At 31.9% G+C, this 12,926-nt stretch overlaps 1 protein-coding gene across 2 annotated transcripts; it reads right to left on the reverse strand.

Moving 5' to 3' along the window:
• Positions 1-3,763: 3,763 nt before the first annotated feature.
• LOC126718554 (uncharacterized) lies at positions 3,764-7,915 on the reverse strand. Of its 2 annotated transcripts, none has more exons than XM_050420821.1 (6): positions 7,739-7,915; positions 7,383-7,559; positions 6,845-7,021; positions 5,405-5,602; positions 4,553-4,650; positions 3,764-4,473 (listed from the first exon to the last, which is right to left on the reverse strand). In XM_050420821.1, exons 1-6 carry the CDS (start codon positions 7,806-7,808, stop codon positions 3,997-3,999), a joined length of 1,197 nt encoding a protein of 398 aa, XP_050276778.1. In that variant the 5' UTR covers positions 7,809-7,915; the 3' UTR covers positions 3,764-3,996. The 2 variants fall into 2 exon arrangements, with proteins under 2 accessions (XP_050276778.1, XP_050276779.1); XM_050420822.1 differs by having other exon boundaries at positions 4,169-4,477; positions 7,739-7,912.
• Between the last annotated feature and the right edge of the window lie 5,011 nt (positions 7,916-12,926).

Genomic DNA, 12,926 nt, shown 5'->3' on the forward strand with positions numbered 1-12,926 from the left:
GACCACTCTATTTCGGCCATAGGAGATTTTTTTTTTTTTTTTTTTTTTTTTTGTGTTCTGACTCTCAATTAAACCAGCCCTTTCCTAACATTCAGCAGATCCGAACTGGTACAATAATCTCTTACTTTTCTCAATCGGTTTATGTAATACATAATCAATTAATAGATTTGGTATGGATTTAGCTATCAGTGAGATTGTGTGTAATTGTGATCTTTTTCTTAATAATTGATAGTTTTGGTATGGATTTAGCTATCAGTGAGATTGTGTATAACTTGTGTAATTGTGATCTTTTAGCTATCCCGTACTTGCAGTTACCACTATCTTAAGAAGCTTGGTTGTCCAGCTAATTAATTACATCTTGTAGCCACTCATTCGGCATTCATTTGGTGACCTGAGAAAACTGTGGAAAATATATAGACTACTACTTTAAGAAGAAGTCGGTTCTGGAGCTAGGAAAGCAACTTACCATGGCTTGTTCGAGAGATTGGATGGCCTCCCTCTACCTCCTCTTCTTGTGTATGCTCATCCTGATGTTATGCCGGGGCCGGTGCGGGTCTATTTTAAAATAAAAAATGCAATGGGCCTATAATGGCCCATTTCATTTTTTTTATAAACTATAGTGGCCTATAGTTTATAGGCACCACTTTAGAGTCTATTTTTAAAAAAAAAATGAAATGGGCTTTTAGCAGCGTTTATAAATGCCACAATAGGGTCTATTTTAAAATAATAAAAAATAAAATAGGCATATAGTGGCGTTTATAAACGTCGCTATAGGGTATATTTAAAAAAAATGAAATAGGCCTATAGCCACTATAGTGTTTTTTTTTTTTTTTTTTTACAAATAAAATGGGCCTATAATGGCATTTATAAACTCTGTTATAGGTCAAAATTTTTTTTTTTTATTATTGGCTATAGTGTCGTTTATTGAATATAGGGCCTATTCTTTTTATAAATGAAATGGGCCTATAGGCACTATAGAGTTTTTTTTTTTTTTTTTTTAACAAATGAAATGAATCTATGGTGGCATTTATAAATGCTGTTATAGGTTAAATATAATTTTTTTTATTGGTTATAAGGGTATTTTGAAACTCCACTATAGGTCTATACCTAGTGTAATAGTGTGTGACCTGTGCAATTGTGATCTTTTTCTTAATACTTGATAAGTTGATAGTTTTGGTATGGATTTAGCTATTGTGTGTAACTTGTGTAATTGTGATCTTTTACATGACGGAGGCATGCAACATATGTCTGCATCTTAATTCCGCTGAAAGTGCGGTCTTGATTGTTGTTTCACAAATTTTGGTCTGGAGTTTTTGAATACAATCCATGAAACGGTAATCTATCTACCATGGTTAATTTGGTGGAAGTGAAGGAGAAGCTACGTAATATGGCTGCTAAGCAACGTCCTCGGGCACTCCGTAGGTTGCTTAGAATTGCAACCCGGCCATCCCATACTTGTAGTTACCATTATCTTAAGAAGCTTGGCTGTCCAGCTAATTGCATCTTGTTGCCACTCATTCGGCACTCAGTTGGTGACCTGAGAAAATTGTGGAAAATAGACTACGACTTTAAGATGAAGTCGGTTCTAGAGCTCCTTGGGAGTTAAGGTGAAGATGAAAGGATAGCAACTTACCATGACTTATTCGAGAGATTGGATGGCCTCCCTTTGCCTCCTCTTGTTGTGCCAGGGCTAGTGCATACTCATCCTAAAGTTATGCCGGGGCCGGTGCAACTATGGAGTCTATTTTTTTAATTAAAAAAACGCAATGGGCCTATAGTGGCTCATTGCTTTTTTTTTTTTAATAAACTATAGTGGCCTATAGTTTATAAATGCCTCTATAGGGTCTTTAAAAAATAAAAAATAAATTGAAATGGGCTTATAAGGGCGTTTATAAATGCCACTATAGGATCTATTTTAAAATAATAAAAAATGAAATAGGCCTATAGTGGCATTTATAAACATCACTACAAGGTCTATTTAAAAAAAAAAATGAAATGGACCTATAACTACTAAAGATTTTTTTTTAACTAATGAAATGGGATTATAGTGGCATTTATAAAGGCCATTATAAGGTCTATTTTAAAATAATAAAAAAGAAGTAGGCTTATAGTGGTGTTTATAAACATCACTACAGGGTCTATTTAAAAAAAAAAAAAAAAAAAGAGCCTATACCCACTAAAGAGGTTTTTTTTTTTTTTTTTTTTTTTTTTAATGAAATGAGCCTATAGTGGCGATTATAAACGCTGCTATAGGTAAATTTTTTTTTAAAATATTTGTTGGCTATAGTGTCGTTTATTGACTATAGGGTCTATTCTTTTTTATAAATGAAATAGGCCTATAGTGTTGCTTATTGCTGATTAGGGCCCACCCAAAGAAATACATCTCTTCCAGCCCAATTCAATGCTTCAAGAAATGCAAATCGATTCCTCTAAATCAACATCCCTCTCCAAACCAATGTAGCATCTTGAGGAATTTCAAGGATTGCTATTCTGTAGTCCACACCTGAGCAAAATGCTATCATTATGTGTGGCCCTGTAGCTTATTCTCATGAACTAAACTCAGCCAACCATAAGGCACCTTACTCCTTATGGGCCATGTACATACAATCAGTATTTGTCAGCCTCGAAAACAAACTACAACCACAATTGAAACTACAAGAAAATCTGTAACAAACTCCCAAGATTTCTGGCAGAGGCTCAATAAACTCGATTGACTTTACAAGGAAGGACGACGATAGTTATACAACACTTTCCTTTTACTTTATACAGATGAATACAGTAGCTATCAACACCAATCGCATATTCTGATTCAAACCGCTAGAACTTAAATGATGCCTTGTATGACAAGTGAAGATTCTTCTATAAAATCCGAGTACCTTTGAGGAGGGTTTACACAAGATCGAAATCTGGGTTTCTCAACCTTCTGTGAGGCCTCCCATTTTGAAAAATTGTATATAAGAAATTGTCTACAATATTTGAAAAATTATATATGTTAAATATATATAATTATGTACATTTTTTGAAAGTTTGAATATGAAATGTACAAACTTTACATTCTCATTCTTAATAATTTATGAAGAGAAAAGCTTGTAAATAAAAAAAGTTGTGTACTTTGAATTTACAGAATTGTGTGTAAATTTTTTCGAAAACTGTGTATTTTAAGTGAAATATTATGTATATTGAATACAAAATTGTTTACATTCTTTTAAAAATCGGGTACAATAAATATACAATGAATATACATAATTACGTACATTTTTCCCTCAACTCCTACATTCTGTATATTATGTGAAAAAGTGTGTACATTTTATCAAAATGCCTCTGCATTATATGAGAAAATGTGTATATAATGCAAGCATCTGACATAAAAATCATCCCCTATATAAAATGTGAACTCCATGGAGTACATAGTTGTAAGACCCATATACTGTGAGAAAGGTTATGCACTTACTTATGCATCATATAATTATTATACAAAATAGGGAAACGAGATCTAACACAGTACCGCAAGAGACTAAGTGTTAAATGGGAGTACATTTTCTGGCTCACGGGTTTAAGAAATAGGAGTCCATACTGCAAAATTAATAATCAATTCAACAGCTTGGCTGAAAAAGGATATATCCCCAAAATTCAAATTTGCCAAGTGCACAATTTAATCAATAATGAAACAAACAATTCTACGGTTGATCAATCAGACCAAATCTCTGTTATGAAACCTCAAATATAAAACCACGACATATCTGGCCCAGAGAGAGAGAGAGAATGAAGCATAGGAAAATTAAGTATTGCTGGCAATAGTCATCAACAAGTCACTAGTACTACATACTTATAAACCTCATAATAGAAGAACAATATATAACACGGAAAATGCCTTTTCAACAAGTCACTAGTACTAAATACTTATAAACCTCATAATAGAAGAACAAGTTATATAACAAGGAAATCGCCTTTTGATTACTTGCATCTTTGCTTAACCAAACCTGAAATGGTGGGTTATCAAAAACCCCTCCATTGTTCTTTAGCCGGCTCAGCAACACCCATGATATTAGCCTGTATCATAGCATCTACGTCTCCATGACTGTCAGTCAAAGGGTCATCACTTCCCTCCTTATCATCATCACTGTGGTTGACAATTTTGTCAGCCATGTTTAACAAATCCAGGCCTCCATCAATAGGCATCAGATCCTTCAACTGATCAGCATACATCTCTGACTTTGTTAATTTACAACTACTTAAGTCATCACAATCTATCAAAGATACATTTTCCTTACACGAAATAGGAGATTTTACTTTGTAAATTCTAAACATATGAGAAAGATGAGAGAGGCTCAACCAAAAGAGTCTCCTCAAGAGTGTGAAATACGAGGCTCTAGCAACTGCGCTTCTGATGTCGAAGCAGAGTATCAGTACTTGCTTCCCCAGACGGATTAGGCAATGCATCCATGTCTTGAAACACAGGGGGCTGAAGCCTTTCTGTCTACAAAGTTCAGTTAGAGAAGGTGCAAGCAATTGTTTGTTGTATAAAATATCAGAGAGATGAAAAGACACTTACACGACGAAAGATATAAGGCTGAACTGCAATCCCCACAATCAAGCCAAGTAAACATGAGAGTCCCAGTCCCAGAACCCAAATTGAAACTGCTCCCAATGCTGGAAAATATGTAAATGAAATCTTATTTTCTTATAACAGAATTAGAACCACTATTAAAAAGCTACTAAATACAGGTAAAGAATAAATTTCATGAGGGAAGAGACAAATGCACCAAAAGTCGTCATAATATCTTTTGGGGAGGGGGAGCAAAGATACAACTAATAAAGATAAAACCAAAAGGCACAACAGAACCTCAACCAAAGAAAAGAGAGAACTCCAAATCTGTATGACTAAAATTTGCTCAAATAATGTGAGAAATCCCAATCTGTGACTCGGAAATGGAAAATAGGCAGATATACAAACCCTTACAAAACATCATAAGAAACACTCCAGTGTTTGTAAGGGTTTTGTATAGCACATGTTTCTAGCATAAAACATTTGATGTATCCGGATTTTCTAAAGAAAAGGAAAAAAAAATAGTGTATAGAATTTTTTCTTGATAATCACACACACACACACATACACACAGTAGGTCATGAACCCAAAAATCTCACCCTCCACCTTACTCTTACAAGAGGAAATGTCATTTGAACTAAAACTTATTGGTTTTTTTTAAAGCGTTTAGAAACTTGTGCTATTAAGAGACTCAATATGCAAATATCAGGATTCAGGACCCCTGGCCCAAACCCTTCCAAATCCCCCCCTCCCCTTTCCCCCCAAAAAAAGAAAAAAAAGAAAAAAGAAAAATCATAAATGTAAAATATGTTTCTCATCCATATATTGTGCATACATTAATGATTTTCAAAAGCTCACCAAATTGAGAACCCCTGACACAATCCTCAGCCTTGAGACTAATCTGGCGGACCAATTGATTCCCATGATCTGAAATCAGTAAGGCACATTTTTCAGGAACAAAAGATATCTCAAAATCATCTGAGAATGACGCATTCTTTGCAGGTCCATCTTGATGGCCTGGATTCTTTGAGTATCCTCCAGCAATCGTCTTCACACCTAAACATGTGTCATTAAAAAAACAGAGACTGGAAGTCATAATACACCCATGGAAGATATGCCTACTGTTCTAAATAAACTAGTTCCCTCAGAGAAGATCTTTGAGTAGAATAACTAAGTGTGTCAACATCAGTTTCTGGTACAAAATAGAAAGTTTGAGTACCCACTAATCACTTAATGCAGTGAAAGGTAATTTAAGTGAATAATTAGACCCTGAAGATATACCTGCAGTATGCTTCCAACCTCCTATAGGAGAGAGAATGCAAAAACAGAAAATGAAGCACAAGAAGATATGCTACTAGTCCCTACGTATTTAACTAAAAAAAATCTTCATTTTCCCTTTTTACTACTTTTGCCTGCAGACCACGCCCAACCAAGTTTTCATGCACATACATATATATATATATATATATGTATGTACACTCACATGTATGATGTATATATCTTTGTACACACAGGTGGAAGGAAGGGGAGTGAAATTACCCCTAAAGAAAGGTCTTGCCTTGCCCCAACAAATGCCAAGAGTCATGTTGCCCCATCACCATTACCCACATTAAAATGGTCATTTAAACTTCAAAAAAAAACAGTTAAGAAAAAATAATGGAAAGAATATTTCTAATAACTTCCAGGTATATTATCATATTTTACAATTTTTATAATGATTCGTTCTTAGTTAATGAGTAATTTTTCTATGCAATAAGTTATTCTTTTCTATTTGCTCTTAAGGTTTGACCCAATTACATGTCTAAAAGATTTATAATTATATCAAATATAGATATTTGTTCATGCCCACGATTAATAAATTTAACTACTAAAGGATTATTGAGTTCATATGGAATCCTAGCACAATGAAAACCATATGAAGTCGCAATTGAACCCTAAACGATTCATATCAATGTGAAAAATACATTATGTCTTGTATCAAAATTAAATTGTACTCTTTAATTATTTTGAGTTTATATTTATAATGATCAATGTTTGCTGAATCAATTTTATGTTTCAATTTCCCCCCTCCCCAAACTAAAATTCTGGCTCGCCACTGTTTACACAAATGCAAATGTACATAACATATACATAATCAAACACATATATACATAAGTACATGGTTTATGTATGTATAAAATCACATACTACATGGCCACATGACAAGTCCGCACAAAACCAGTAGATAAAGCTTTAATTAGTTATAATTAAAACAAGAACACCAACAACAACAGCAGAAAGAGAGTTGGGAATTGGGACCTGTATTGCTAATCTTTCGAATGGCATGGTTAGTCTTATCAGCAACATAAACATTTCCTTTTAGATCAACAGCAAAGCTCCGAGGCTTATTGAACCGAGCCGAATCCAATTCCCCATCTGCATACCCGCCATTTCTATCACTAGCTCCAGCTAACCGGTTCACTTTCACCTTACTCTCTGCAATTATCAAACTAAAAGTATAACTCTTGTCCTTGAACTTTTTAAAACCAATCAATTTCTTCCCCAACAAGTATAGTGACACAAAAAAAAAATCCACGATTTTTTTCATAACTATGCATAATAACACTACTTATGTGGTAAATCCACGTAAAAGTGATGAAAAGCCAAACACAAATAGAAACCTTAGCAAATTGTTTTTTTTTTTTTTTTAATATTTATTTTAAAGTTGCATACTTAGCATTGTCAAATATTTAACCGAATCCAATGCAACTTTTTTCACATAATATCATGTTAAATTAGCGATCGAATCATAAGCATACACAAACTTTGGCCAAATAAAGGTTAGTGTTTTTAGAACCTTTGGATGTGGGAAAAGATAGAGTGTAGACGATACTACTGACGGAATCAAGGAGTAGGAGATCGGACGATCCAGGTTTAGGGAGGATCGAGCGTGGGTTGATGCCAAGCTTGTGGCCGTCGATTACTGTGGTTACTGTGTACCCTTCTTCGATTTCCACTAAGTCCCTGGCTAAAACTGAAAATACAGAACAATGTTAAGGGTTATTTCTTACTATTTAATAATAAGAAATTAGCATTAAATTTAAAAGCCGTTGGAAATAGACTATAATAAAAGGAAAAATAAATAAAAAATAAAAAATTTACTGACAAAGTGAAAAACCAGAAATGAGAGTTACTGTTATGGAATTTATTTACCGTGATGATGAAGTGAAGCGAGGTTGAAGAGGAGGAAGAAGAAGAAGGAGGTAGCGAACGCAGAGGCCATGATCGGTAAGCTTTTTGAGAGTTGCGTTTGTGAGTTGTGAGTGGATTGGGAATTTGGAAGTGTGGTTTTTTTTTTTCTTTTTTTACTTGTAATATTGCTCTTTATATTTACTGGCTATTGCAATTGCTACTTGCTTGCGAAGGCAACTTATTAAAGTTTGGTGATGGAACCGTGCACCTTCGATCTACCAACACGTGGCGGGTTAAGTATCGATAACCGTTGGATTAAAAGTTGGAAAGAATCTTCTTTTTGCTAGCTTTTTTATTTTTTATTTTTTTAAGGTCTGAGTACACATTAACCTCCAATTTTGAGGAAATTTTTTATAGAAAATTGAAAAAGCTGTCAAAATAATGAATTATTTTTTCATTTTTTTCATAAAAATTTTCTAAAATAGATTATTAATATATGCCTTAAAGCACACGTTAGTAAATCCCTTTTTAAAAAAAAAAACATTTTATTTACGCCATCATCTCGCAAACGTTTTAGAATTCCAGTGAAAAAAAAAAAAAAAGAGAAAATAGAAAAATTGAGAAATAAAAAGTATTTTAATTTTCATCATTTGCATTTGGACAGGGTGGGGAAAAATGGAGAGATAAAAATAAAATTGATATAAATTTACTCTAATGTCTCTATTACATAACTTTTTATTATATATAAATATTTTTATAAAGGGAAAAAATAATATTTTGGAATAAAATAAGTAATCCAAATGTGGAGCAAAGTACCCAGAATAAGAAAGAAAAAATAAAAGAATTTAAAGTTGAATTTTGTTTAGGAGGAGGGGAAGTGGTAGATGAGCAATTTTCATCCAACCCTTTTTCCTCCCAATTTTCTTTTCAATTTGGGGGCTAAAAAGTGGTGGTCCAGGGGAGAAAACAGTCGAACTCACTCAATTTATCTTCTTCAAAATCACTCTAACCAAATACCCCTCTCATCTAAATTTCTCTTATTTTCTCTTTCTCATTTTCCATCCTCCTTATTTTCACTCCAACCAAACGTAACCTTAAAAATGACACTTATTATTGAGGTTTTATAAATATATCAAAAAATGAAGTTTATTTCCTCCCACAACATTACTTTACTAATGAAATACTCCATTAGTTGAAATTTACTTATCAATTACATTTATAAACTTTTGATAGAAATTCTCATTTCGTGAAACTTCAAGAGAAATTGGTGTATTTTATTTAAATTTTATTTGTTAAGACATGATAGGCTCCGCTCTTTGATGATCTCCCTTTAATTTCATATCAAGAAATCAATTTATTTTTAGAGTAAGTAGAAACTCAATCCAGGTGATAAGAGGAAATATGAATAGGGCCATGGAAATGGCAAGACGCTCTAGGTTGTGGGTAATAAAGTTATCACCATATAATACATGTGTATAGTCCCAAACAACAAAAGATTGAAGACAAGCCTTTACATCCTTAATTTAAATTGGCTAATTCCCACTGAAGTTCACCTTCACTAGCCTCAATAGCTTTCACCACTCCTATGGAGTCCCCTTCAAAGAGCCAACAAAGCAACTTGAGCTTCAACCCAAATAGGAGAGCTAGATGGGAGCTGTTTTGTCCATGAAAAAGGATAATTTACCTCGTGGATCACTGCATACTGTTGCAACATACATTGCACTAAAATCTACAGCAGCATCAAAGCTGAGTATCCACCAACCTACCAGGTGGGACTTGTAAGATCTGTTGATTTGGTGGGCTAATTGAATAAGGCAACTTTGGATTTCTTCAACTAGAATGTGGGTTTTTTTAACATCATACACAATCAATAAGAATTGAAGCAAAAATGAAAATTTTCCACTCGTCATCTCTGCATTGCAAACTTGAGGGGGAGTAAAATCATGCGTAACCATTCATTGCATGGCAAGGGCTTATATGTGATACCCAAAATTATACTGGTTTTATTGTTTGGGTGTGTTGTATGAACGTGTACTAAGTCTCATAATTGATGTTTATTAGGGGATCATAAGTTTATAAATAATTACATGAAACTACAATTACAACTTTACTAATTCTTTTAGGGTGTAAGTGTAGACCTGGCTAGAATGTTCGTGGGTGGATCGTTACACGAAGTGTATTTTATGTGGATAATTAGTCAAACACATGAATGCATTTAAAATTAAACACAATTTTTATTATAAAAATAAAAATAAAAATAATTAGTCAAATTATTAAATAAAAAAAAAAATAGGACATGCATACATATGGATACATTTAAAATTAAACACAATTTTTATCATAAAAATATAAATAATTAGTCAAATTATTTTTTTGAACAAGTAAACATAATTAGTCATATATTAAAATTCTTACTTAAAGTTGATACTACTTATGAAAATTTTTTCTTCTTCTAATTTTTAGTAAGATAGAACGTGTGGTGATCTTTATTGTGTGGTGAGTTTTATTGAGCATATGTAATTGGTTTAAAAAAAAAAAATTATAGTTCATTAATATTAGATTCTTAATATTTTGTACTCATTAATTCACTTGGCACAAAAATTAAAAACACTAAGTAGATACATGACACAAACTTGGATTCTAATTTCAAATTCTAATTAAACTTTCTTTTAGCTTTACCTATATATATAAATATATATATATAGGCAAAACTTAGAGAAAATCCAATTAGATTCTACAACTGAATCCAATTTTGCATCATATGTCATAAATTATTTATTTTTAGAGAGAGTTTTATTTCTTAATTTTGGACAATATACATTTTCTACCTAATAATATTCTTACAATACTTTTTATAAAGTTATAAAAAAAATATAAGAATAACCATCAATAATATTTAAATTATATATATAAGAATTATACTATGCATCTTAATGTATATTTTTAAAATTTATCCATGCATATGCACGGAGTTACAAGCTAATTATTATATATATGTGTGTGTGTGCACGCGTGTGTGTTTCATATACCATATTTGGAGTTCAAGAACCATAACAACATAAACATCAACATCTCTTAGGTAGGGAATAAATAAATTATAAATAGGAAAGGTATAAAAAAAATTAAACTATATATATATAGGCAAAGCTCAAAGAAAATCCAATTAGACTCTACAATTGAATCCAATTTTGCGCCATATGTCCTAAATTATTTATTTTTAGAGAGAGTTTTATTTCTTAATTTTGGAGTCAAATGTGAGATTACATCATAAATATCCATCCAAGTGAGTAATTGCGTACAAAAACCAAAGAGTTTATAATTAATAAATAAATAAATAATTTAAATGGAAAATTTACATTTTCTATCTAATAATATTTTTACACGACTTTTTAAAGAGTAAAAAAAAAAAAATACAAGAATAACTATCAATAATATATATATATATATATATATGTATATGTATGTATGTATGTATGTAGATGTGTGTTTTATATACCATATTTAAATATATTTGGGGTTCAAGAAACATAACAACATAAACATCAACATCTCTTAGGTAGGGAATAAATAAATTATAAATAGGATAGGAATAAAAAAAATTAAATTGTGTGTAAATTAAATTTTATACACACACACATTTAAGCGGGACAGGACAAGATGAGGACAAGCAAAACTTGTCCCTGCCATGTCACCTATTTAAGGCGGGGAAACTTCTATGGGGAAAAGAGGGGTATGATGGGAAATTTCTGTCAACCCTACTCTTAGGGAGCAAAAAATAAAAAATAAATAAAAGAAGAAGAACATTTTAGATCATTGGTGTTTTGAATAATACATGCCTCAGTAATTTATTTTCCAAATTACACAATTGAACGGAATAGAGTTATACACACACATATATATATATATATATATTTTTATTTATTTAAGGATTTGAACATTTGATGCCCATTTCATGATAATTGATGTATATTATCATGCCAAAATACCAATTGAATTTGGTGTAAACAAGTTTTAAACCTAAGTTACTTATTTGATGGCAATACTTTTAACTTTTTTTATTTATGACGTAGAGATTTTACTAGTTTAATTATCCAAATGAATTAAAATTAACTTCATACAATATTTGGAGTAGTAAAATTACTCCGTACATATGGTAGTAAAATTATTCCATACACGTGCTATATAACATATAAGAGTGGACCTCACTTATGGGTTATGTAAATGAAATTTACCCTTTTGTTAGAGTGATGCATATTACACATGAACATAATTTTCCCCCCAAAAAATTTTACGTGGGATCCACTCTCTTGTTAAATGAAGATATTCTTATAGTAAACTTATTAGGGAATTCTTAAAATTATAGTTACTTATTTCAAATTGAATGAATTGGATTTTTCTATGTCATTAATTATTTTAATAGATATAAGCCGAATCAATATAGTGAATTTCAATTTTATAATGGATAAAATTTTAGGAACTTTATTCTGAGTTCTTTTCAAATAAGTCATTCAACTACAAATACCTATTAAGAATTTTAGTGTAACATAACACATTACTATTACTTACATGGGTTTTTGCTCTTTAGGCAATTTTTACTAACAATTGTGTTACGTGGCCCCAAAACAAACATATTAGTTAAGTAGTATCTCGAGTCTCAAAAACTCAACTTCACAAAAGGAATTTGAGTCTTTGAGTTCCAAGAGGTGGCAAAGCTAACATAGAAAAAAAATCCACCTACAACATGAGAACTAAGTAGGCAAACAAGGGTGAGAAGTGAGAACTAAGAAATAACAATAGTAGTATGTGAGGCTAGGCAATTTGCAACTGCAACGATCGATGTGCTCTCTCTCTCTCTCTCGTTTTCTTCTCCTTGTTAGCCATCCTCTTTCTCATAAATTTATGGAACAACTCAGATCTTTTCTCAAAAGTAATAATCCGATTGGGTGATATAAACCTAGCCGGGCTGAATGATTGTTCCTCACAAAATCACTAGGTTTGACTAAGTTTAGGCAAGTTACTTGCAAAACGATCTAATTAAGTACTCGAACCGGTATGTATAATGGGTTTTTGATCGAACCGACTGGTCTGATCCGATTTTAACTACATACTTAACTAATATATTTGCTTCTTGGTGACATAACAAAATTGTCAGCAAAAATTGCCTTTTTTTTTTTTTTTTTTTTTTTGTTGAGAATCCTACCCGTACTTA

The sequence above is a fragment of the Quercus robur genome, chromosome 3 (assembly GCF_932294415.1).
Source record: "Quercus robur chromosome 3, dhQueRobu3.1, whole genome shotgun sequence".
In the NCBI taxonomy this organism is placed as follows: domain Eukaryota; kingdom Viridiplantae; phylum Streptophyta; class Magnoliopsida; order Fagales; family Fagaceae; genus Quercus; species Quercus robur.

Coding starts and splice junctions, on each gene's coding strand:
- LOC126718554 (XM_050420821.1), bottom strand. CDS start 7,808: ATGGCCTCTGCGTTCGCTACCTCCTTCTTCTTCTTCCTCCTCTTCAAC. Junction 5,603..6,844: donor TCGAAAGATTAGCAATACAG/GTCCCAATTCCC, acceptor ACACATGTTTAG/GTGTGAAGACGATTGCTGGA. Junction 4,474..4,552: donor AGCCTTATATCTTTCGTCGT/GTAAGTGTCTTT, acceptor CTTTGTAGACAG/AAAGGCTTCAGCCCCCTGTG.